Below are 27695 nucleotides of genomic sequence, written 5' to 3' on the forward strand. Positions count from 1 at the left end.
TGTGGAGAAAAGAGGATTTGATTGGGAATCAGGTGAATGGGGATGGAGCCCTGGTTCTGCCACAAAACAACCCTTGGACAAGCTTCTCCACCTCTCTAGCCTTCTAGCTCCTCATCTGTAACAAGGGTACAATAGTAGGGTACAATAAAGCAAGGGTAACAATAGTAGCTTCACATGGTTATTGGAAAGATTAAGTGAGATAAGGTTTAAGAATGTACTTTGTCACCTATCACACACCAGACAATTAAAAGGATTCAGTGGTAGATACTGAACAGTTGACGGTCTGTGCTAAACCTGAGTCTCTGAGCCCTGCTTACAGGGCAGGAAGGGGTCTGAGGCCTCCCGGTCTCGCCCTGGAATCTGGTGTCTCCCTCTGTGTGGTGCACACAGCACTGCTCCATTAAGCAAGGCTGGGTGGAGGAGACTTAAAACTAGCTGGCAGCGCTGAAGCAATGGTAAGACAGTGTGTTTGGTAAACTGAGGTTCCTGGTTCCTCCTACAACTGCACTGTTCTGAGTCCTGGGGTTTTAGCTCCCCGGAAAGATGAAAGAGCAGTGAGAATAACACTTCTGCTTCCAACACCCCAGACTCCGGTCCACTCAAGGACCAGGCAGTGACACTGAGTACAAGAAAACGCTTCGTGGACCTCCCCAAAGACATCCATGACACAACCAAAGTGTTACTTACACAACAGAACACTTTTGCTGCCATATTCTGGTCAAACTGGCCAAGGATGATCCGCACGTCGTTGCCCTGTGGACAGAAGGACACGATGTGAAGGTGAGCGTGTGATCGGCACAGCCCAGAGGGCTCGAGGCAGCGGGCAGGGATCATTCACATGCCCCAGGCTCCCCAGCAAGAGCTCTGCCTGAGGGGGTGGGCAGGGCAAAACCTCACCCACCAGCCCAGCCGAGCCTGGATCTATGGCTCTCTCTGGGCCCAGCTTTCCCTCAGCTACTGCTGTTGGCCCTGCGTGGTCTCGTGGGTAAACCCTGGGGCTGGAGGCTAAAGGCTCTGAAGAGCCTCATTGTCTCCCCTGCTCTCCTCCAACAAGGGCAGGCAAACGCTCCGGGGCACTGAGACAGCGTCTGCTCTCCGTCCTTACTCTACACATACGGAAACTGAGGCCAGAGGAGAGAAAGTAATTTCTAAGGTCCCCAGGGGAGTTGGCAGCGGAAACAAGTTCCCAGCCAACACCCCCTCCCCCTCTAGTATTCTAGACTTTTCCACCTTTCTCGAGTCCACAGAGCTTCCCAATTAAGAAGTTTCAGAGTCTCTTTGAGTTCTCAGCTTTGTTCAAATCTCAGCTCCACTTGGGTGGCCTCAAGTGGCTCCTTTTCCCATCTTAGCCTCAATTTCCTCATCTGCAAAATGCAGATAATGGCAGTACTTAGAGGGCTGCTGAGAGGACTAAATGAGATAATCCTCATAGAGTGCTTAACATAGTTCCTGGCAGAGAGTAAACACCCAGCTAGAATTAGTGTCTTATAACCTTCTCCCAACCTATTCTTCTCCCTTTATTGCAAAGGAAAATCTATATTCAAAAGCTCTATAAATGGTTACTTATTATCTTAATATCTCAATATGGTTAATAGGTGTATATTGTACCATGGGTCCTATCACTCATTTATTCATTCAACAAACATTTACTGAGTGTCTGCCTGAGGCTCCCTCCTGGGTCAGGGTAAGGGGTTCTTGGTTGCTTTCTAGGGGAAGGAACCCTGCCCTGCCCCCATATAGAGCAGGCAGAAGGAGGATGTACAGGTAGCCTCCAGGAGACCAGCCAGGCCCCGGCCCACACGCTTGCTCCATCCCAGCCCTGCCCTCCGCACTGACACTCAGTCCTGCAGGTGATGTTACCTTGCTGCCATTTACCCCGCCCTTTCCAGCAAGCCTCAAGGCTCTTTGATGCATAAAGAAGAGAAACATCCCTTTAAAGATCAGTTTTTAGCATCTTTCAAAATTGGAAAGTGCTGACTGGGAGGCCATTTTACTCATCATGTACTTTAGCAAAATAAAAAAGACTTGGATTCTAAAATCACCCTTCGTTTGCAAGCAAGAATGGAAAGAAGAAAAAAAAATTTCCTCTGAAAGATCATTAACAGAGCAGTTGAAGGAAGGCAAGCCTTTGTCATCACCATGGCTGCAATGCTATAGAAAGTTCTAAGCTGCTTCTGTTCTGTGGCCGTACTCCCGGGCACACTCCAGGGTCTTTCTGCTTGTTTGTCGAATTTTTTATAGCATTTCTTGCTGCTAACAGTATTCACCTACCCATATCCATATCCATATCCATCCATCCATCCATCCAGCGAACATTTATGGAGCATCTACTTTGTGCCAAGCCCTGTGCTGCTAAACACGGTATAGTAGAAACAGCTTATTGGATTTTGGAGTCAGAGAGACCTGGGTTCACATCCCAGCTCCGGCACTGACCAGCTACATGACCCTGGGTCTTAATGTCCTGGAGCCTCAATCTCCTTATCTCTGAAATGGGGATAATATTCCCTGCCTGACCCAGTGGTTGTAGGATTCATGGTAATGAAACCCACCCACTGGCTTCCATGGTGCTCTCTCCTGGCTCCCTCCTGCCTCCTGGTCATTCCTGCTCAGACTCTGAATCAGCTCCTCGTCTTTCTGCCCATCCCTAATGCTGGTGTTCCATACAGTTCTGCCCTCATCACTCTCCCTGGGCAATCTCATTCATGACCCCAGCCACAACTCCCCTCTGAGCATTGTGGACTCCCAAGTCTCTCTCCCCAGCCCAGACTTTTCTCCAATTGCCCCCTGGACACCTCCACTTGGATTCTCTCAACATGCCCCAAGTTGAACTCATCATCATTCCCAACATGCCTACTTCCTCCTCCTGTATTGTCCATCTCTAGAACGGAGTTGTCAACCTCCTACTCCCTAAGGTCATAAACTTGGGAGCCATTCTAGATTCACTCCTCTCCTCATCTTAGCCATAACCATGGCCTGTTGGTTCTGTCTGCTCACTAGCTTCCTGAATCGCCCCCATGTCTCCAGCCCCATTGTCCTGGGTTTAGCCACCATCACTCTCTACGTGGTGAACCACTACAGCCTCCCAGCTGGATCCCTGCCTTTAGTCCTGCTCCATCCACCCAGTCTCCAGAAAGCACACAAGGGGATCATTCCAAGATTGAAATTTGATTATGTAAAATCTTTCCATGGCTCCTGGAGCTTTACAGATCAAACTCTGAGCTCCTTGGAACATTCCAAATTTTTTACCAACTCACTCCTGCTCATTTCTCTAATCACATTTTTTGCTACTCCTCCACAGCAGGGAGAATGAACTACCTGCAGTTCTCTTAAATGGTCTGCCATTCACTCCTTCATTCATTCACTCATTCATTCATTCACTTTCTCACTCTGTCCCCTTTCTTTCTTTCTACAAGTTCATTCATCCAGAATGCCATTCCCTCCCACCCTACACGCTCTGCCTGGAGAGCTGCTACTCCCCCTTCCTGCCTTAGCTCAGGCATTCCTACTCTGAGAAACCATCTCTGTCCCATTAGGCTTGGTGGTCATTTGCTCCTCTGTGGGCCCAGAGCACTCTGTGCTTCCCTCTATCATGGCCTGAGTCTACTTGTTTGTTTTCCCCATTGGACTGAGGATAACTTGATCCATCTCTGGGTCTCCAGCTCCCAGAACAAGGCATGACACATATATCAATAAATAGGTATTAAATGTGTGATTAAGTGAATGAATGCTGTGTGAAGCACAAGCACAACGCCTGGCCCACATTGGTTATTCAGTATCTGCTGGTTATTATCACCAACTGCACTAATATCCTGCTAGCCTAGGGCCTAGGTACTGGTTGGGTTCACCATGTTCATTTCTTGAATGGACCGAGGGACTCGCATCTTCATGGTTGACCACCTGGTCACCTGCTAACAGATAAATAAACAGCTCTGCCACTTGTGGACCATTTAGTGTCTCTGTTGCCATGACAACCAAGTTGCATTGACTGCTTGGTTCTGTGCTCCCAAACTTTTAGGACTGGATGGGGGCCCAAGGGATCGCTGATCTTGTTAACCCCTTCCCAGAGAGGCAAAAATCTTTCCCAAATCCAGCACAGCACCCCAAAACCAGCAATCTTGCCTTGGTGTCCCCTGACCATTAGAGGGTCCTGGAGAAACAGCCTATCCGGGGCCAGGTTATGCCTGATGCAGGAAGCTATTCACACCCACTCTGACTCTAGACAGTGAGTAAGAAGGGCAAGATGCTGCAAAGCCTGGGAGAAAAGAGGACGAGCCAGCACTCAGTGCAGGTGGAGCCTGGATCCCAGGGTAGGCAGAGGATAATGGGAAATATGACTGGACTGGGATCCTTAGGGGGCCCTTGAGAGCAGCATAAAGCGTTGAAGGTGCTTCTCAAAATGGGATATGTGTACTCCCAGGGCAGAGGAGTTCTCCTGAGAGTATGAAAAGTGCGGATATGCCTGGTTCTTCTTTCTGGAGTAGCAATTTACTGGAAGATTCAGGGGTGAAGGGAAACATTTTGGATCGGGGGAATCTTAAAAGTTTTTAACACACCCACACTCTCACAAAAGTTCCAGAATCACACTTTTCAATGTTGCATAACTTGTATGTTTTCCTTAAAATCCAGAGAGAGGAAAGAGATTTTGTGTTGGCAGTGGACCCTGCTTCTGGCCAAGCCCGCCCACCTCCCTACCAGGGGTATCAGTGCACTCTCCTCTATGGCTGAAAGGGCTTTGGGGCAGTTGAAGGACTGCCAGGGGTAGGGGAGGACAGCCATGACCATCTCTAAGGACGACAGCGCAGAATGGTGCTGTGATGTTAGAGCTGGAACGTGGCAGAGGGCAGGGTCTCAAAAATCCCTGCCATGGACTCTTGGCTCTGCAGGGGGCCGCCTGGAGTGAAAGTAGATGTCCCGAGATCAGACAAATGACAGCTTCTTCTTAGAGGGCTAGATCTAAGGTAATGGATGGTAGCAGAGACCTATGTTCACACCCTCAACAGGCCACACCCATGGGGGGCAAAAATGGAAGGGAACAGCCATGGGGCAGGAGGCCTGGGGAGGGGTACTCAGTCCAAACCCTGGGTGGATTTCCCTTCCTCTTCCCTGGCCCCTCTCATCTGTTGTCTAGGACCTCTTTGTCTCTGGGCCCCTTAAAGGGAGCTAAAATCTCACATATAAAAAATGACACTTAAGAAGGATGACTCAATTCAAAGCACTACTGTATAAAGCCCCACTTTACACGGGATCCTAGCAGAGTCAAAATAAATGACAGCTCCCGAGCTCTTTCTAGCCACTGCCCTAGGAGGTACGTGCTATAATTATGCCCACTCTGGATAGTTTCATGAGCAAACTGAGGCCCAAAGACTTAAGCAACTGTCCTAGGCACAGCAGACACTGTTGGTCCTGCTGGATCCCCTCCTCGGGGCTATTGCACCCAACCCAGCTGCAGCGATGGTGCGCTGCCACCAGCTCCCTCCCTTCTCTGGAGAACTTCCCTCAGCCAAGGGGAGCTTCCTGGCCCTAGAAGGCCATGTTGTGCCCCACATCCCATAGCAGCCAGTGACTGACTCACATGGGTAGAAAACTCCAGCCCTCTTGCTGAAAGGTGGGACCAGCTCTGTGGTGCAGACTGTGCTCCAGAGATCCGGTGAGGCCAGGTTAAACCCATCTCCAGCCAAAAGGCATTCTGGCCTAGCTCCCCTCTTGCCTTATCCTGCTTCTCTCCCCTTCTCCTGAGCCCACTCTCAATAAATCTCTTTCACAAGAATCCCAGGCTCTGTTTCTAGGGAGTTCAACCTAAGACACCAGGTCACAGGGATAAGAAGTGGTGACTTTGGCCTCGACCCAATGTGGGTCTGGCCCCAGAGCCCAAGCATTTGACCAGTCACTCCTATATATTACCTCCCACGCTGAGAAGGCCAACCCCACCAGGCCTGGGCTGCTGGGGCTCAGTACCGAGTCTGCAGCAATGACTCATGGAGAAAAGTCCTATGGATTTTGAAGTCAAAGGACCTGAGCAGCAAGTGTAACCCTGAGACATTAAGACAGCTGATGTGCATTTAAAAGAGCAGGAAAGCAGAAGGCAACCCATCTTGCTTCCCTGTGACAGCAGCGTGGGGTCCTGCTAGAAGATCAGGGTTGACCCTGACACTGACCTCCTGCCATCTCTGCATCTGTCTCAGCCTACGTTTAATAGCTTCCTGGTTTCCTACAGACGCACACTACCCCACTACCCCACTGGGCTGCTGAAAAATCAAATGAAACCATGTTCAACGTTGTAGAAAGGGGTAAGGTGCAATGAGCCCAAAGGTGGCTGAGCTATTAGAGGCCGGCCATGATGCAGGCTGGGAGGTGCCCCTGACCTGGAGCAGTGGGCACTCGTGAAGTGTTGAGAAGCCCAGGCCTGCTCCGACTCCCCCACTTTGGTTGTGAGACCTGGGGTAAGCCTGAGAGGGTTAGCAAAGATGTTTTCCAAAGTCCCTCTTGGCTCTGACAGACTGATTCCACACCCAGAATGAGTATTCTCTTTTATTTAGCTAAAATTAGTCCTTCTTAGACTTTTTTTTTTCTTCTCCAGAAGTGTCCCTAAAAGCAGAGAAGCAGGAGACATATACTCTTAAGGACGGGAGTGAAAAACGGTACAGCCCATAGCAGCCCACTGGCAAAGCATGGCATTTCTTTAAAGTTTATTATTTTATCTTGAAAATTCATGTATATTTAGCCTTCCAATAACATATCTATGTTTATCTTAAGATAAAAATAATGCTTTTTCTTCCCATGTCTCTGAGCAAAACTGGCCTGCTGGGAAGATGCACTACATTTATCCTGTAGCTTTGCATCCCCTCGGGGTGCTGGTATGAACCTCAGGTTCAGGCAGTCAGGCTGGATTCCCGGCCCATGGCGGGGCAGGTAATTCCCACTAGGACTTTCCCATGAAGCAAAGTGGGGAACAGTTCCCCTCAAGAGCTATCCTTGTGGTCTTCCTGTAATAGAATAATGGCTCCCCAAAGATGTCCATGTTCTAATCCCTGGAACCTGTGAATATGCTGTGTGACATGGCAAGGGGGAATTAACATTGCAGATGGAATTAAGGTTGCTAATCAGCTGACTTATAAAATAGGGAGATTTGCCTGGAGTCTGAATCCTGAATGATGGCTTGGGGGCTGCTCCACAGAAGGCCAATAAAGCAACTGAAATTGATAGGGACAGAGTAAAGGGACAAAGCAAATGATTAAATAGTAAATCCCACTAAGGGATCATAAGTAAAAGAAAAAAGTATGGGAGACCCCTGTAAGTAAATAAGCACTCAAGGAAGCAGGCTTGCCTAGCAACAAAACCATGCAATAGAAGCATGAGACATGCCCCAAAACAATAAAACAATGGTGGAATGAGACCCACATCCTGCCCAGGGAGGTCAGTAAGTTAATGACTCCTAGGACATGCTCCTCTGTGCACACTCAAAACAAAAATATAGGCAATGTTGGACCAGACTCTGGCTTGGCACAGCCATGTGGCTAACAGGGTCTGGGTGCTCCAGACGGGTGTCAGGCCTGTGCCTCTGAGGTGAGAGAGCCGAGTTCAGGACACTGGACCACCAGAGACCTCCCGGCTCCACATAATATCAAACGGCGAAAGCTCTCCCAGAGATCTCCATCTCAATGCCAAGACCCAGCTGCACTCAACGACCAGCAAGCTACAGTGCTGGACACCCTATGCCAAACAACTAGCAAGACAGAAACACAACACCACAAATTAGCAGAGAGGCTGCCTAAAATCATAATAAGGTCACAGACACCCCAAAACACACCACCAGACGTGGTCCTGCCCACCAGAAAGACAAGATCCAGCCTCATCCACTAGAACACAGGCACCAGTCCCCTATACCAGAAAGCCTACACAACCCACTGAACCAACCTTAGCCACTGGGGACAGAAACCAAAAACAACGGGAACTATGAACCTGCAGCCTGCAAAAAGGAGACCCCAAACACAGTAAGTTAAGCAAAATGAGAAGACAGAGAAACACACAGCAGATGAAGGAGCAAGACAAAACTCCACAAGACCAAACAAATGAAGATGCAATAGGCAGCCTACCTGAAAAAGAATTCAGAGTAATGATAGTAAAGCTGATCCAAAACTATGGAAATAGAATGGAGAAAATACAAGAAACAATTAACAAGGACCTAGAAGAACTAAAGAGCAAACAAACAATGATGAACAACACAATAAATGAAATTAAAAATTCTCTAGAAGGAATCAATAGCAGAATAACTGAGGCAGAAGAACGGATAAGTGACCTGGAAGATAAAAGAGTGGAAATAACTACCGCAGAGCTGAATAAAGAAAAAAGAATGAAAAGAATTGAGGACACTTTCAGAGACATCTGGGACAACATTAAACGAACCAACATTAGAATTATAGGGGTCCCAGAAGGAGAAGAGAAAAAGAAAGGGACTGAGAAAGTATTTTAAGACATTATACTTGAAAACTTCCCTAATATGGGAAAGGAAATAGTCAAGTCCAGGAAGCACAGAGAGTCCCATACAGGATAAAACAAGGAGAAACACGCCAAGACACATATTAATCAAATTATCAAAAATTAAATACAAAGAAAAAATATTAAAAGCAGCAAGGGAAAAACAACAAATAACATACAAGGGAATCCCCATAAGGTGAACAGCTGATCTTTCAGCAGAAACTCTGCAAGCCAGAAGGGAGTGGCAGGCCATATTTAAAGTGATGAAGGGGAAAAATCTACAACCAAGATTACTCTACCCAGCAAGGATCTCATTCAGATTCGATGGAGAAATTAAAACCTTTACAGACAAGCAAAAGCTAAGAGAATTCAGCACCACCAAACCAGCTTTACAAATGCTAAAGGAACTTCTCTAGGCAGGAAACACAGGAGAAGGAAAAGACCTACAATAACAAACCCAAAACAATTAAGAAAATGGTAACAGGAACATACGTATCAATAACTACCTTAAATGTAAATGGATTAAATGCTCCAACCAAAAGACATAGACTGGCGGAATGGATACAAAAACAAGACCTGTATTTATGCTGCCTACAAAACACCCACTTCAGACCTAGGGACACATACAGACTAAAAGTGAGGAGATGGAAAAAGATATTCTATGGAAATGGAAATCACAACAATGCTGGAGTAGCAATTCTCATATCAGACAAAACAGACTTTAAAATAAAGACGATTACAAGAGACAAAGAAGGACACTACATAATGATCAAGGGATCAATCCAAGAAGAAGATAACAATTGTAAATATTTAGGCACCCAACATAGGAGCACCTAATACATAAGGCAAATGCTAACAGCCATAAAAGAGGAAATCGACAGTAACACAATCACAGTAGGGGACTTTAACAACCCACTTTCACCAATGGGCAGATCATCCAAAATGAAAATAAATAAGGAAACACAAGCTTTAAATGATACATCAAACAAGATGGACTTAATTGATATTTATAGGACATTCCATCCAAAACCAACAGAATACACCCTCTTCTCAAGTGCTCACAGAACATTCTCCAGGATAGATCATATCTTGGGACACAAATCAAGCCTTGGTAAATTTAAGAAAATTGAAATCGTATCACGTATCTTTTGCAACCACAACCCTATGAGGCTAGATATCAATTACAGAAAAAAAATCTGTAAAAAATACAAACACATGGAGGCTAAACAATACACTACTAAATAACCAAGAGACCACTGAGGAAATCAAAAAATACCTAGAAACAAATGACAATGAAAACACAATGACCCAAAACCTATGGGATGCAGCAAAAGCAGTTCTAACAGGGAAGTTTATAGCAATACAATCCTACCTCAAGAAACAAGAAACATCTCAAATAAACAACCTAAACTTACACCTAAAACAATTAGAGAAGAAGAACAAAAAAACCCCAAACTTAGCAGAAGGAAAGAAAGCATAAAGATCAGATCAGAAATAAATGAAAAAGAAATGAAGGAAACAATAGCTAAGATCAATAAAACTAAAAGCCGGTTCTTTGATAAGATAAAAAAAAAACTGATAAACCACTAGGCAGACTCATCAAGAAAAAAAGGGAGAAGACTCAAATCTATAGAATTAGAAATGAAAAAGGAAAAGTAACAACTGAAACTGCAGAAATACAAAGGATCGTGAGAGATTACTACAAGCAACTATATGCCGATAAAATGGACAACCTGGAAGAAATGGACAAATTCTTAGAAAAGCACAACCTTCTGAGACTGAACCAGGAAGAAATAGAAAATATAAATAGACCAATCATAAGCACTGAAATTGAAACTGTGATTAAAAATCTTCCAACAAACAAAAGCCCAGGACCAGATGGCTTCACAGATGAATTCTATCAAACATTTAGAGAAGAGCTAGGACCTATCCTTCTCAAACTCTTCCAAAATATAGCAGAGCGAGGAACACTCCCAAACTCATTCTACGAGGCCACCATCACCCTCATACAAAGATCAAAAAATCACAAAGAAAGAAAACTACAGGCCAATATCACTGATGAACATAGATGCAAAAATCCTCAACAAAATACTAGCAAACAGAATCCAACGGCACATTAAAAGGATCATACACCATGACCAAGTGGGGTTTATCCCAGGAATCCAAGGATTCTTCAATATATGCAAATCAATCAATGTGATACACCACATCAACAAATTAAAGGAGAAAAACCATATGATCATCTCAATAGATGCAGAGAAAGCTTTCAGCAAAATTCAATACCCATTTATGATAAAAACCCTCCAGAAAGTAGGCATAGAGGGAACTTACCTCAACATAGTAAAGGCCATATATGACCAACCCAGAGCCAACATCTTTCTCAACGGTGAAAAACTGAAACCATTTCCTCTAAGATCAGGAACAAGACAAAGTTGTCCACTCTCACCACTATTATTCAACATAGTTTTGGAAGTTTTAGCCACAGCAATCAGAGAAGAAAAAGAAATAAAAGGAATCCAAATTGGAAAAGAAGAAGTAAAGTTGTCACTGTTTGCAGATGACATGACTCTATACATAGAGAATCCTAAAGATGCTAACAGAAAACTACTAGAGCTAATCAATGAATTTGGCAAAGTAGCAGGATACAAAATTAATGCACAGAAATCTCTTGCATTCCTATATACTAATGATGAAAAATCTGAATGAGAAATTAAGGAAACACTCCCATTTACCATTGCAATAAAAAGAATAAAATTCCTAGGAATAAACCTACCTAAGGAGACAAAAGACCTGTATGCAGAAAAGTATAAGACACTGATGAAAGAAATTAAAGATGATACAAACAGATGGAGAGATATACCATGTGCTTGGATTGGAAGAATCAACATTGTGAAAATGACTCTGCTACCCAAAGCAATCTACAGATTCAATGCAATCCCTATGAAACTACCAATGGCATTTTTCTCAGAACTAGAATAAAAAACTTCACAATTTCTATGGAAACACAAAAGACCCCGAATAGCCAAAGCAATTTTGAGAAAGAAAAATGAAGCTGGAGGAATCAGGCTCCTGGACTTCAGACTATACTACAAAGCTACAGTAATCAAGACAGTATGGTACTAGCACAAAAACAGAAATATAGATCTATGGAACAGGATAGAAAGCCCAGAGATAAACCCACGCACATATGGTCACCTTATTTTTGATAACGGAGGCAAGACTATACAATGGAGAAAAGACAGCCTCTTCAATAAGTCGTGCTGGGAAAACTGGACAGCTACCTGTAAAAGAATGAAATTAGAACACTCCCTAACACCATACACAAAAATAAACTCAAAATGGGTTAAAGACCTAAATGTAAGGCCAGATATTATAAAACTCTTGGAGGAAAACATAGGCAGAACACTCTATGACATAAATCACAACAAGATCCTTTTTGATCCACCTTCTAGAGAAATGGAAATAATAAGAAAAATAAACGTATGGTACCTAATGAAACTTAAAAGCTTTTGCACAGCACAGGAAAACATAAAGAAGATGAAAAGACAACCCTCAGAATGGGAGAAAATATTTGCAAATAAAGTAACCGACAAAGGATTAATCTCCAAAATTTACAAGCAGCTCATGCAGCTCAATATCAAAAAAACAAACAACCCAGTCCAAAAATGGGCAGAAGAGCTAAATAGACATTTCTCCAAAGAAGATAAACAGATTGCCAACAAACACATGAAAGGATGCTCAACATCACTAATCATTAGAGAAATACTAATCAAAACTACAATGAGGTATCACCTCACACCAGTCAAAATGGCCATCATCAAAAAATCCACGAACAATAAATGCTGGAGAGGGTGTGGAGAAAAGGGAACCCTCTTGCACTGTTGGTGGGAATGTAAATTGATACAGCCACTATGGAGAACAGTATGACGGTTCCTTAAAAAACTAAAAATAGAACTACCATGTGACCCAGCAATCCCACTACTGGGCATATATCCTGAGAAAACCGTAATTCAAAAAGAGACATGTACCACAATGTTCACTTCAGCACTATCTACAATAGCCAGGACATGGAAGCAACCTAAGTGTCCATCGACAGATGAATGGATAAAGAAGATGTGGCACATATACACAATGGAATATTACTCAGCCATAAAAAGAAACGAAATTGAGTTATTTGTAGTGAGGTGGATGGATCTAGAGACTCTCATACAGAGTGAAGTAAGTCAGAAAGGGAAAAACGAATACTGTATGCTAACACATATATATGGAATCTAAAAAAAAAAATGGTTCTGAAGAACCTAGGAGCAGGACAGGAATAAAGACGCAGGGGTAGAAAATGGACTTGAGGACACGGGGAGCTGGGATGAAGTGAAAGAGTGGCATGGACATATAAACACTGCCAAATGTAAAACTGATAGCTAATGGGAAGCAGTCACATAGCACAGGGAGATCAGCTCGGTGCTTTGCGACCGCCTAGAGGGGTGGGATTGTGGGGGTGGGAGGGAGACACAAGAGGGAGGAGATATGGGGATGTATGTATATGTATAGCTGATTCACTTTGTTATCAAGCAGAAAGTAACACACCATTGTAAAGCAATTATACTCCAATAAAAATGTTAAATATATATATATATAGGGAAAAGATGACATACTGAAACCTGAGATAATCTACCATAGTTTAGTATATTTTACCGCCTTTTTTCTCATTTTCATAGCACCACGACAGTCCCAGTTTGACCATGTAGGACAAGAAAACTCCCTTACCTGACGTGGAGGAGGAACTGATGATGGAAGCTTGACGTCTACTCAAGAACGAGGAAGATGGGGGCCTTGTTCACCTCCCCACTTTTCCTTTGATTATAAAACCTTGGCCACTAAGTTCTCGGCATGGCACTCCCTTGCCTTCCTGTTTTTATCTCTCACAGCGCTCTATACTAATAAACTCTTTCCTTACCTGTCATTCTGCCTCTTGTTGAATTATTTCTATGCCTAGACAGAAGAACCTATGCTCTACTAAGGCCTGGAATGCATTCTGTGGTTTCAAAATGAACAGAGGCGCACGTCTCGAGCCTGGTGCTCACCCCCACACTTTTGCTTCAGTGTGGGCACCATGGGAATACCCAGGGCTCTTCGAAGGATGGCCTCCCGGCCCAGACTGGCAACAGTTAACATTAAAGGCCCCTGACTGAAACAGGACCAGAGTGAGCTTGGGGTCTTTAAAGGCCTGGGGTCTTCATCACACAGAGATGGTTTTATTCCTGACTTTCTTTTAGACAAACTTTGATACGTATCTGCTAAATCAGCCTGATTAATTCCATTATTCAGTTCCTCTATGTTCTTGCTTATTTTTGCCTGGCTGATCTGTCCAAGACTGCGAGAGAGACGCTGTGGCTCCCAATACTATTGTGTTTGTGTCAATTCTCCTTTGTATTTTAACAGGATTTTCTTTATATATTTCAGTGAGATGTAATTTATAGCAATAATGGTCCAAGAGTGTGCTATTCTCAGGGAGAATTGTACCATTATCTATAGAAAACGACTTTCTTAATCTTGTTTAACACCTGTACCTTGAATTCTCTTTATTCTAATGTGAACACTGGATCCTTGCTGCAGTTTGGTTTGCTTGATGTACTTTTGCCTGACTTTTACCTTTGACCTTTCTGTGTCACTGTGTTGTAAATATAACTACAGTTAGTTCTTCAAAACACAATCTGAAAGTCTTTGCCTCTTCATAGGGAGTGTGACCTATTTGAATTTATGGTCAGAATGACTATATTTGGTCTGCAGTTTTAGTTTATACTTTCTGGTTTTCACACTTGCTTTCTGTTTTTTGATATGTGGACTAGATTTTCTTTGCTTTTATCTTCCATGTTTCAGGAGCTTCAGGCTCTGTTTGTATTATAGCATATTTACCGTTAAGTTATTCAAAGCCTTTTTTACCTTATATTTTTCTAATTATGAAACTCATAAGCAAAATAGTCTCTTTTGAGTCCCTTTCCTACTTAAGACCAGGAGTTTAGCACCCAATTTTTTTTTTACTCACTTCTTTGGTTCTGTTAATGGAATTTGGGTTTTTATATTTCAATTACTGTTATTACAGTATCTATTTGCATTGCATGTATTTGCACATTTGCTTTCAAAATGAATTTCTGCATCTGCATACACTTTTATAACAACTTTTTATAATGACCACTTAGCTCTCTCTCCACAGGCTTTTGTGATCCCTGCTCACCTGCTTCTGTCATGACCTCAGCTATAAAGTTTGCTATCGTTCTCGGCAGGCTGATAAAGGACTTCAAAGATTAACTTCAAGAAGGGCACTGGCTAGTAGTAGTACATCATGTGAGTCTCACACATTGGAGAATGTCTCTCAGCTGCTCCATCATCTCTGGGATTGAATGCTGCAAGTGAGTCGAGGTGGCCTGGTTTTGCACCTTTGTGGGAAATTTGTTTTTTTCTGGGCTAGATACTTGTAGATTTTCCCCTTTCTGTTTGTATTTCAAAACTTCTGACAAAATGTGTCTGGGTATTACTCTCTATTCACCAATTCTGCTAGAATGCAGAAAGGCCAGCTAGACTGCACATACAGTCTGCACATTTCCTTATGAAACTGTTGACTTTGTAATTTCAAAATGGTTGAATATCGGCAATTTTGTATGGTCCAATCTAGTAGATCTCTCTTGAGCCCACTTAAGTTTGTCACCTATTTTTTTTTAAGTAAACTTCTTATTTGAGAATAGTTTTAGATTTACGGAAAAAATCACAAAGAGAGTATATATAGTTCCCATATGTCCTCACCCAGTTTCCCCTATTATTAACATCTTATGTTTATATAGTATATTTGTTATAAATAATGAATCAATATCAATTCATTATTAACTAAAGCTCATACTTTATTCAGATACCCTTAGTTCTTTTCTCTAGTGTCCTTTTTCTATTCCTGGGTCCCATTCAGGATACCACATTATATATCATTGTCATGTCTCTGTAGGCTACTTTTGGCTTAGACATTCCTTAGTTTTGAAGACCTAGATAGTTTTGAGGAGCATTGGTCAGGTATTTTGCAGGATGGCCTGCAACTAGAATTTACCTAATGTTTTTCTCATGGTTAGACTGGAGTTATAGGTTTTGGGGAGGAAGAACACAGAGGTAAAGTGCCCTTCTCACCACATCATATCAAATGTACATACTATCAACATGACTTATCACTGTTGATGCTGACCTTGGTCACCTGGTTGAGGTAGTTGTCAGATTCTTCCACTCTAAAGTTACTCTTCTTTTCCCCCCTTTTCATCCTGTGCTCTTTGGAAGGAAGTCACTTAACAAGTGGGTAGTTCTGCTCTACCTCCTTGGGCCTGAAATATCTACATAAATTATTTGGAATTCTTTGGCATAGGAGATTTGTCTATTCTCTCTCATTTACTTACTCAATCATGGGTATCTGTTTTATACTTTGGGTTATAATCCAATACCACTTTTATTTTATTGCTCAAATGTCCCAGCTTTGGCCATTGGGAGCTCTTTCAGTGGCTCTTTCAGTCGGCTGCTGTACTCTTCTGACACACCTCCATCAGTGTGTGTTGTTGATGTGGTTTGAGCACGTCCTTAACTTTCTGGCACTACAAGCTGTTCCAGGATCATCTTGTATGTTTCCTGCCCCAGTCCTAGAGTCAGGCATTTCTCCAAGGAGCCCTGGTTCCTTTTCATGGAGAATGGTATTAGAAACCAAGATCTGGGTGGTAGCTGTGCTTGTTGATACTGAGATTCCTGTTTTGTTTTTGATTTTGATTCTGTTTCATTTGTCCAGTTTTCCTTTAGGATCTCCCTACTCCAGTGTCCATAACTTATCTTTCCTCTCATTAGACTGATCTCTTTGACCATTTCCTCTGAATTCTGGCAAAGCAATTCAAGAGTTTTAGTTTCCTTGGCATTAACTCTGCTCTCTACTACCTCCAATGCAGATTTTAATTCTGCTAGTTGCTATTTAGTTTTCTTCCTTGCCCTCTGTACTTCCTTCTCTATCTTATCCCACAGCAAACCAGAGATCTGCTTTTTCTCTAAGCTTTCCAGAAGTTACTTTTCTTTGTTCCTGAGTATTTTAGCCTTGTGTTCTCTGTTAGCTTTGTCTGTCCAGACTTGGTATTTTGTTTACACACACTCAGCAAATGTGTTGAGCAAATTAGGTTTGGTTCCAGGTGCTGGGGAATAAAACAGTGACCAAGACAGACAGAAACTGCTGCCTCCTAGAGCTTACATCCTAATGGGAGGAGACAGATGACAAAACAACTGGGTAAAATGAATGGGAGGTCAGATATTACCGTGGGTTGATCTGTATCTCCCAAAGATATGTAGAAATCCTAACTCCTAATACCTCAGAATGTGACTTCATTTGAAAACAGGGTTGTTGTAGATGAAATTAGTTAAGATAAGGTCATATTGGAGTAGGGTAGGTTCTTAATCCCACATGACTAGTGTCCTAATAAGATGATGTTAAGAGAAAAGGGGGAAATGTCAGTGAAGGCAAAGACTGGAGTTATACAGCCACAAGCCAAGGAACATCAAGGATTGCCAGTGATACTGGAAGCTTAGAGAAAGGTACGGAAGAGTCCCCAAGGCTGCTAGAGAGCATAGCCTTGCTGACATCTTGACCTTGGACTTCTGGCCTCAAGGTGTGAAAGAATAAACTTCTGTTGTTTTAAGCCACCTAGTTTGTGGTGCTTTGTTATGGCAGCCCCAGGAAACTGATACAGATGTCCATCAGTGAAATGGAGAAAATTAGCAGAAAGCGGGGGTGGGAGTGCGAGGGGAAGGGATTTAAATTTTAAATAAAGCCTCTGGGAAACGGGGACAACTGAGCAAAGACTAGAAGAAGATGCAAAAAGGAGCCATGCAGGTTCTGGGGGAAGAGCACTCCACACAGAGGGGATCCTTTGCCAACAGCCTGAGCATGCTGTCCTTGGCTCTGCTCTCCCGGGCTTATGTGATGCTGGAATCCTTTCTCAGAACCGCAGCTGTGTGGGGTGGTGGAGAAGCGGGACCATGGCATTGCCCAGATCTGAGTTTGAATTCCAACGCACCACTTTCCAGCTGGGTGACTAGGGGTGAGTTCTTAACCTCGTTGAGGCTCAAGCTCCCCATATATGAAACGGGGATACAAAAATTCTCTCTGTCCCAGGGCTCTGGGGAGGGCTGAATGGGCAAGTGAAGGTCAAGGGCTCTGCAGGGGTGCCTGGCCCTTGCTCAATGCACTGGAAAGGCCGGCTGCTGTTCCCATCAGCGTTCATATCACTCCTGCTTCTGTTGGAATTGGCTGGCTGATGAGCAGAGCACCCAGTTCCATCCATCCCCAGTTTCCTGTAGGCTTTCAACTAATGCATCTGCTCCACACATAAAGGCTCTTTAAATTTTAAAGCCCACAGAATTCTGCCGGGTCTCTGAGGTGCAGGAAACTATTTCCAGTGCCCACCCTGGGGAGACACTGCGTGTGGCAGGAGAATGTCAGTGCAGCACCAGAGCCCCGTCCACCCCAGCCCCACCCCAAGTAGTCCCTGCAGAGTAGGCACTCCACTCCTCTGGATCCTCCGGGCCTCTGCACAGCCCGACTCCACCGTCAGAGCAAATCGTCTGTGGGGGAAGAGCTGGGCAGATCCAGCCCCAGACACCTAGGCTGCTAGCAGGCTCTCCCTAGCTACGGTTTCCTCATCTGCAGAGGCTCCCAGGGCTGAGATGTCAATGCAGATGTGGTATCTGCTCCTGAGCAGGTGACAAACAACGGGTGCTCTGCTCCCTTGCTCCCCATCTCCCCATATGTGAACTGAGGGCTTCATGAGCTCTAAACTGCCACCCGCTCTGATTGGTATAACCTGGGACCAGCCCAAGAGAGAAGGGACACGTCAGCAGTTGGCATCTGGGGCCTCAGGAGACTTTCAATGTGGGCATGACGAATGGAAGAGTAAGGTGACGGTGACAGCTCTAACTATGTCTGTAACTTCTTATAATCCCCCAGCAGCTCCCCACTGCCCTCAGGATAAAAGACCAAACTTCTTAGCTCAACATCCAAGGCTCATGGAAACTGGCTCCAAATTCTGTTTTCGGCCTCAGCATCTTTCCCACGGCCCCGCCCGGATACTCCAGCCTCCAGGAATTCCTGCTGACCCCAAGTGCACAGTGAGCATGGCTGTCCTGCCCTTTGATATTCACCCTGCAGGTCTCATTCCTGCCCATCCTCCATGGCGTGGTGGAGGCTTGTCTGAATCCTCCCCGGGGAGGGATGAGTCACTTCCTCCCGTTGTTCCCCAGCCCCTCGGTTCCTGGTTCCCCTGAGAGGTATCTGCCTTCCGTACCAGCTCTGAGTGACCTGAGGACACTGGCAGGCCTGACGGTGTCTGGGAGCCCAGGAGAGTGTCTGGCACAAACACGGTGTTTGGGAAATGAATGGACAGATGACAGTTAGGAACTACTTACAACTGGGCAAACATCTAGTTGACCCTTCTGTTCCTGGAGTGAGTGTCACTGGAGGGGGTCAGGAGGCTGAGCTTTCAGTTCCAACAACAGTACTTCCTTGCCGTGGGTTTGGGCAAGAGAGTTACTCTCTCTGAGCCTCTTCACAACAGACATGATAATAATTGCGCCCTGGTTGCCTCTCAGGCTGGGTTGAGAGATACAGAATCACCCAGCAAGCTCCACATGGCTGTACACCTGGCAATCAGACCTCTGGCCAGTGCTGGACAACCAGCACTGGGGACAGCCAAGGGAAGCCAGCTTCTGAGAGCTTCTCCTCATATGTCAGATGCCAAGGATGAAGTGAAACAGCCTGAATTCGAGACTCCTTCAAAGTCAGGGGATTTGGGGAACCCCAGGAGCATGCGGTCAGTCTGTCCTCTGGGCTGTGGCCAGCTGCACCTACCTTAAGCTTTTTGACACTGGTGCAGGGATCATTGGAGAAGCTCTCAGTGTCTGAAATCTCGATGTCCTCACCATACAGAACCCCGGTCAGGTCGTTCCTCACCTGCCAGCAAAGAGAAAGCAGAGGGTGGGTGTGCTGGCGGCCACAGGAAGGGCCAGTTCAGAGGGGTTGTCCTGGGAAGTGGCTCAAATGGGCAAGGTGATTTTCTCCATCAACGCACAAAAGGAGTAGGTTTTACCTTCATTAAAAACTAGAGTGCCCCCTGGGGCCTTGGAGATCTCCCAGTCCCACTCCACACTTGACACATAGGCATAAGGAGGCCAGACAGGGAATGGGCTTACTAAAGTTGCCCAGGAATTTTCTGGAAGAATTAAGACAAGCATCCAAGTCTCTGGAGTTTCATGCTGGTGTTTCATACTATCTCCAAATCAGATTAGTTAAGTACATCACGCTGTCTCCAAATCAGACTATTCAAATACTTCTTTATTTATATTTTGCATTATTTATTTGCAATATTACTTCATTTCTAGGGTAAAGAAATAGCTGAGATATTCATATAGACAAAGTAAAACAGGAGAGAGTAAGGGGGTATGGAATCAGCCTGAGATGTTAAACATAACTATGTGTCTGCTGACACACAGAATGACTAACATCTATGTGCTTGGAAAGCAGAGAGCTGCAAACTCCAGTGTTCACACCAACTAGCCAATGTGTGAAGCAGCCTGTGTGGAAGGATACTAGGGAGCGGTGGGGACTGTGGCAAACTGGTGACTATATGCCTCACCTAAAGATGGCACTTGCTGCTCAGCTCCAAACATGCTATGCCAGAATGTTGGTCCAGAGTCACCAGGCCTTCTGATTTTGGGGGAGTGAAATCAGAAATCCAGATTTTTTTTTTTTATTTATTTTTTTGCCACACTGCACAGTATGTGGGATCTTAGTTCCCCAACCATGGTTTGAACCTGTGCCCCCTGCAATGGAAGCATGGAATCTTAACCACTGGACGGCCAGGGAAGTCCCTAGATTTTTAAAATACAGGATCTCCCACATTTTAAAATGTTATATCGATATTATTTTCAATTTGTTTTAAAAAACAAAGTTAGGACCAAAACAAATAAATTTGAAATCTGTATCTGGCCCATGTCCAGACTCTATACCCTCTGACATAAAGCCATGGAAATGAGACTGTGTGTTTTAGTAGAAAGAACCAGGTGGGAGTTTTGGGACCCAAGTTCCAGGTCTTGCTCTGGCACTGAGCTGCTTGTGACTTCGGCCTCTCTGTGTGACCCTTTCCCTCTTAGGGCTTCAGTCTCCTCCTCTTCAAGAGAAGATGATCTTTAAGAGCACTTCTTGTTCATACGCATCAAGATGGCTATTATCAAAACCCAAAACCCAGCAAGTGTTGATGAGGATGCGGATAAACTGGAAGCTTTGTGCACTGTTAAAATTACCCATCATATGGTAATATGATCCAGCAATTCTACTTCTGGGTATATACCCAAAAGAATTGAAAGCAGGGACTCAAAGAGATATTTGGACACTCATGTGCGTAGCAGCATTATTCACAAGAGCAAAAGGTGGAAGCAACCCAAATGTCCATCAACAGATGAATGGATAAACAAGTTGTGGTTTATACATACAATGGAATATTATTCCGCCTTAAAAAGGAATGAAATTTTGATACATGGCTACAACATGGATGAACCTTGAAGACATTATGTTAAGTGAAATAAGTCAGATGTGAAAGGACAAATATTGTAAGATTCCACCTAGATGAGGTCCCTAGAGTAGTCAAATTCATAGAGACATAAAGGAGAACAGTAGCTCCTAGGGGCTGGGGGATGGGGGAATGAAGAGTTATGGGTACAGAGTTTCTGTCTGGGATAATGGCAAGTTCTGGAGATGGCGGGTGGTGCCTCTTGCACAACAATATGAAGGTACTTAACGCCTCTGCACTGTAAATTTAAAAATGGTTAAAATGGTAAATTTGATGTTATGTACATTTTACCATGATAAAAAAAAAAGCACTTCTTGTTTCAACAAGTGGTGGATCCTCCCAATGTATGTATCAAAACATTTTGAATAATTTGGCCCTGAATGTCACAGGATGGTCACTGGGAAGCCACCACCACAGAAGGGGAACAAAGGGAGTTTCAGTGGGAACTGCTGTATTTCATTTCTTTAAAAGAAATATGACACAAATAGAGCAAAACGTGAACACATTACTCCTGGGTGGCTAGTCCATGGGTGTTTGGTGTTCTGTGCCTTCCTGAATGCTCGAAATACTTTGCAATAAATGTTTTGTAAAAAGAATGACACTGCTGCAGTCAGGGTGAACCTTGTCCATCCTTAGTTTTTACCTCTATTTTGATGGAAGATTGGGAGCTAGTTGCTTGAAAAACAAGTTGGCTTTGCCATTACAGTTCATTTCTGCTGCGTCAAATCCTTCTTGCTTTTTTTTTTAAATAAATTTTATTTATTTATTTATTTTTGGTTGCATTGGGTCTTCGTTGCTGCATGTGGGTTTTCTCTAGTTGCGGTGACAGGGGCTACTCTTCATTGCAGCGCGCGGGCCTCTCACCGCGGTGGCTTCTCTTGTTGCGGAGCACGGGCTCTAGGCATACGGGCTCAGTAGTTGTGGCTCGTGGGCTCTAGAGCGCAGGCTCAGCAGCTGTGGCACACGGGCTTAGTTGCTCTGCGGCATGTGGGATCTTCCTGGACCAGGGCTCGAACCCGTGTCCCCTGCATTGGCAGGTAGGTTCCCAACCACTGCACCACCAGGGAAGTCCCTCAAATCCTTTTTGGATGCAGGTGGGGTTCCATTATTAGTTCTGTGTGTCATGAGGGTGCTGTGGAGCAACAACAATTATTAAACACAGAAAATGTGCAAACTCGGCCCTGCTGGAAGGCAACACAGCCAATGCACAGACTACCAAGGCATGCACAGTTGAGCCGCGGCTCTCCACGTCCATGCCACCCAAAGCTAGGGAAACTGCTTGAACTCTCTTGAGTCTCAGTCTTTTCACCTATAAAATGGGGGCAATACAGTATATAACTTAGAGGGCCCAGCAAAAACACTGAGGATGTGGAATGGCTTTGGAAATTCTAAAGTTCTTTACACTGCTTAAAAGCTGGAATGATCATTTCCAGGCATAAGACACAGCATCAAGGCTGTCAGTGGCTTGGAGTATCTATCTGTGAGTAAGTGTGTGCATGAGAGCTGTATATAATTAACGGCAGAAAAAATATTTTATAGGCAGTCAGAACTCGAAACAAACAAAACCAAAACACCCTAGAGGTCACCTTATTCTGCCCCTAATTTCACAAATGAGGAAACTGAGGTGTGACTCCCAGGCCAGTGCTCTCTGAATGGTCCCAGGCTGGCTCTGCTGCATCCTGCCAGATGTGGACAGTTCCTAAGGCTTATGAGCCAGAACAGGTCAGAACAGATGGTTGGTGACATTAGGCACTCAGTGACCATAATTTCAGCACAAAGAAGTCTGCTCAGCTTGAGCATTTATTCTAATGGACCTTTTTAGGGAAAGCAAATGGAAAAACACAGTAATAAATGATATTTTAAAATAACCAATGCATGTTAAAGAAATAATGCAATTGACTACCTCACAAGGAAAAAAATCCACACTCTTACGTGTGGCTAGAAGGATCATTCATTGCACTGGTTAAAGATTATTAAGTAAGTTAGAAAAAAGACACCTTTTTTTTTTTTTTCTTTCATTCTGGTACTGCAGGTATCTCCTGTTTTACAAGGCCAATATCTTTTATCACCTTGCTAAAAACCACATTTCAGCAAACTGAATCCTATTTTTTATTCACCTCTACTATAAAAGCAGAAATATGTTCTTCCTGGAAAGGAGTGACACTTAATTCTCAAGAAAATAAAATACATTCACACATACACACACACTCAAGTATAGCCAGAGTCCCACTGGGGCCTAATCTGCACATGTGGCCCAGGGAGGCAGCCATCAGGAGTCTGATTTGCTGAAAGGCCCTGGCCATCCTGGGAGGAAGGGGGAGAGATGGGTGCTGATGGGCAGGGAAGGGACAGAGAAGAAGGTTGCCCCATCACCTAGAAGGGAGGGTCAGGGCTGCCAGTGGAGTGAGGAAGACCATGAGCGGGGCCCTGAGTGCTGCTAGAAGGGAGATTAGGAAGGGTTGTGTCCTTAAAAGCTGGGTCCTCAGGGCCAGCTCACAGGGCTGAGATTGCCTAAGGGAAGAACTCTCCCTGCTTCTGGAGCAATGAATCCCAGCCCTGGACATCGGAGTAAATCTGAAAGGAGCACAACTCACTCGGCACCAGGCAGAACCAGTGGGTCAGAGCTCTAGGAATAAATAATTGAAAATAGGCTTGGAGGCAACAGCTGTTGATTTTTTCCCCCAAGAACTGGTATGGACTGTGGATGCGAAGTCACACCAGAAAGCGTGTCCCTAAAGCAGTGGTTCTCAAAGTGTGGCCCCTGGACCAGTAACACCAGCATCACCTGAGGGAACTTGTTAGAAATGCAAATTCTCGGGCCCACCTCAGACCTACTGGGTCAGACACTCTGGGGTGGGGTCCAGCAATCTGTGTTTTAGCCAGCCCTCCAGGTGATTCTGATATATGTTCAAGTTTGAGGACCACTGTCCTAAAGAAGGCAGGACAAGTTTTAAGCAAACCATTGATAATGGTATGAAAAAATGCTTTCTATGGCTTGGATATTTTCCGCTTGATTAGGAGACCGCAATGTGTTGACCTGAGTGAGGCAATTACCAAAAGGGTGAGCAGGACCAGGATTCCCATTTTAAAAGGCATCACATCTAGAACGTGGAGGGGACAATCACCCTCTGGTCTGCCCACCTCAGAGCACACCTGGAGTGCTGGGCTCAGTTCTGGGTGCATTTATCAGGGATTGTGACAAAGTGGCTCAGGCTCAGGGGAGAGAGGTGTGGCTATGACAGGGACCAAGAACCCTTTAGAAGACCATGGACATGGTGGCGGGGGTGTTGGGAGTATAAAGGTCACAAGGGGTGACACCAATGACTCCTCAGGAGTGGTGAGGAGTGACACCAATTGGTGACACCAATTCCCAGTGCAGCCTTGGGAATCAAAGATCCAAATCCAAGAATTTTAACACTTAAGACTCCAAGCTCTAGGGAAGTCCAATGTCTTGAAAGAAGTCAAGAGCCAGGCAGAATCAGTGGCTTTGGGGGAAAGCTCAGAGCTGGGAGGACCATCCTGCTCAGGCTGAGTGGCAGAAAATGCTGTCAGGTCAGATCAGCTGTCTAAACTGCGGGCCCAGTGGGTCTATACACGACTTTCCCTCCCAGCTGGTTCACGGGCTGTAGGAGAAGGGGTGACTGACAGGGACTTGACACTTCAATGAAGGCATCACAATGGCCTCGCTCCTCCAACTGAGCGCACAGCCCCCATCCACAGGCTCGGCATTGGGGATACACAGCTGGTCCTGCGAGATGTAGGGGGAGAAGCGGACAGGCTGGAGAAGGAAAAGGGGATCAGAGGAAAAGACATGAAGCTAATGGAATTAGGAAAAGAGTATAGGTGAACAGACTATTCGGGAGAATTTTCTGGCTTAGCATAACTGAGTCCATGTGACCCATTTTAAGCATAATGTGGGTCCACCCTGTTCTACCAGGGAGGCTTGTCACCACCTCTGAGCAGGTCACAGTGCCACTCCACCTGCAGGCCTCCTCCCTGCTCTGAAGGCTGCACCTCTCCACTCACACACCCCAGCTGCCCAGATGATTCTCCCTCTCCGAAAATCACCCAGTGATTGGGCTTATGAAATAACAGCATTATGTGTCCCACCCTGAATAGCTGCCATGTGGGTCAGGCTGTTCTTTCCACCCATGCTGTCCCTGCTTCGGGGTCCGAGGACCACATCTGCATGCCCTGCCAGGTTCCTGTCCCCCTGCAACTTTCTGCTGCCCACAGGTACGGCCAATTAACTCCCTGCCCCTACAGCCAATTAACTCTCTCCCTGAGGTGAGATCCCCCACCTCAGCCTTGGAACTTCCTTTTCTCCAGCAAGGTAATGTAAGGAGCCTGAGGTCAGGAGGCCAGGGGTTTCAGCCCCCTGCCAGCCTGGCAAAGGGCCTTCTTAGACCTCAGGCTTTCAATCAGGGCTCCTGCTTCATTCCTGGGGCTGGAATTCTGTCTCTTGTCCAGTCACTCCCTGGCCTCTGGGCTTGAGTCCATTTTTGAACAGCTACCTAGTGCCTGGTCATTCCAGAATGGGGCCCTGTTTGTTCTTCCCAGTCTCTCTCATTCATTCATTCATTTATTCATTCATAATATTGACATCTCTTCTGTTCCAGGCACCATGTGAAATAATACTAGGGTTCTGATGGAGAGCAAATCCATTCTTGGGTCTCTATCTAGAGGGGGTGAGAGACATTAATCAGATAATTACCCTGGTACCTACAAGACAAGGTGCTCAAGTTCAGGGGCATGCTTCCAGGAGAGGCTAACATAGAGAAGTCAGATCTAGGCCAGAAGGTAGGGCAGAGAGAAGCATTCCAGGCTGAGGTGAAACACATTGCAAAGGTCCTACAGCGGGAGAGAGCTGGTAGGAAAACTAGAAGAGCTGCGCTGGTCTGAAGCACAGCATGGGCAGGGGCTGGGGGAAAGCTGTTGGAATGAAATGAGAAAGAAGAGGTGGACAGGGGAAGACCATGAGAGCCCCATAATTCACAGGAAAGATTCTGGTCTTGAGCCTAAGAACAGTGGGAAGCCTTCACAAGGTTCCAGGGAGAGGGCTGCATGATTAGAACTGTGTTTTAAAACCAAGACTCAGGCTGCTATGGGACCAATGAGGGCAGGTGCATGAGAGAACAGGAAGGCCATTGAGGCAGCTACAGAACCATCCACGTGAGAGATTCTGGAGGCTGGATGAGGAGATGGTGGTGGAGGTGACATGAACTGACCCACTTGGGGGTATATTTGGGGCAACTAATAATCTGTATTAGTCATCTATTGCTGTGTAACAAATTATCCCACAACTTAGTGGCTTAAAACAAGAAACGGTTATTATCTCACACAGTTTCCATGGACCAGGACTGTGGGAATGACTTAGCTGGGTGCTATGGCCAGGGTCTTTCATGAGGTATTTTCAAGATGTTGACTGCGGCTGCATGTCAGGATCACCTGGGAGTCTTTAAAAACTACTGATGCCCTGGCTGCATCCTAAACCAATTACAGTCCCTGAGATAGGACCCAGGCATCAGCACTTTTAGAGGTCTCCAGGTGATTCCAACATGTAGCTAAAGTTGAGAACCACAAATGAAGGGGTAAAAGCCACAGAACTGCCAGGCTCACAGCTAGGTTGCCAGCCTCCTAAAAGCCCCCGAAGTCACCTACTCCTACCTTCTCCAGGTTCTGGGCACCATCTTCCTTTACAGCTGGGACTTCTCTCCTACCCCAATCAACAGTTATGTCTCATCTTTAATCCCCAGATCCTTCTACTCCTGGCCCCCAGCACCACGAGCAGATCCTGACCATGTCGGAAGGGAGAATGGTGAGAAGGAAAGCAAGGAGAAGGGAATGACGGAGAGACGGACAGTAAGAAAAGGAGGAGCAGAGGATTATTACAGCTGTAAGTTCTCACATTCTGACCACACGTCCCAGGTGGGGAAGGCTCTGATGGAGCAAGTGAAATGCAAAGTGGAGGCGAGGCTGCGGGGACTATCAGAGACCCCAGGACACTTGGCTGCTGTGGCCAGTAGTTCCCCAGACACCTTCCCTAAGGAGGCCACTGCGCCAGCTGAGGAATCATCCAGAGAGGCGGAGATCCAGGTAAACGTGGGGAGAACCAGGTCTGCACCATATGCACTTTACAACTCTTTGAAAATTCTAATTAGGTTACGAAATGAACTTGAGAGCAAAGCGAATTCCCAGCTCTCCTATGGAAGCCGAGGTAACCTACTTTGTCGTTCAAATACACTTACTATATATAGCCCTAGATTGTGCTGAAATGTCACTCCTCTTACCTGACTAAAGAGTATAATTATAGATTTACTTCTATTCATTCATGAAATGTGTCTTCACTTGATTAAACGGTTCATTCAAGGAAAATCCATTAAAATATGGAACATGCTAAAATGTGGCTCATTAGAGGCAGAGGGCACTGCTGTAGTTAAGATGCTAATTAGGATAAACAGGCATTTAAAACACTCAAATCTTTGAATAATTCAGGTCACTTTTACTGGGGCTGGAGCTCCCCAGGAACCACCATTAATTTAAGCTAATTAAAAAATTTGCCTGGAGAAGAGCAGACCAAGGCAGGAAGTGATGGCC

The 27695-nt window shown here is 45.0% G+C and overlaps 1 protein-coding gene across 1 annotated transcript in view; it reads right to left on the reverse strand.

Moving 5' to 3' along the window:
• GABBR2 (gamma-aminobutyric acid type B receptor subunit 2) overlaps nucleotides 1-27695 on the reverse strand; it is a 365880-nt gene that overhangs the window by 169821 nt on the left and 168364 nt on the right. The window contains exons 4-5 of the mRNA XM_029201547.1: nucleotides 19382-19483; nucleotides 688-753 (exon numbers count right to left, since the gene is read on the reverse strand). Of these exons, the coding sequence (XP_029057380.1) occupies nucleotides 688-753; nucleotides 19382-19483 (168 nt within the window). The remainder of the gene's footprint in view (nucleotides 1-687; nucleotides 754-19381; nucleotides 19484-27695) is intronic.

Source organism: Monodon monoceros, unplaced genomic scaffold (assembly GCF_005190385.1).
Source record: "Monodon monoceros isolate NGI ecotype Baffin Bay Population unplaced genomic scaffold, NGI_Narwhal_1 Super_Scaffold_5, whole genome shotgun sequence".
In the NCBI taxonomy this organism is placed as follows: Eukaryota; Metazoa; Chordata; class Mammalia; order Artiodactyla; family Monodontidae; genus Monodon; species Monodon monoceros.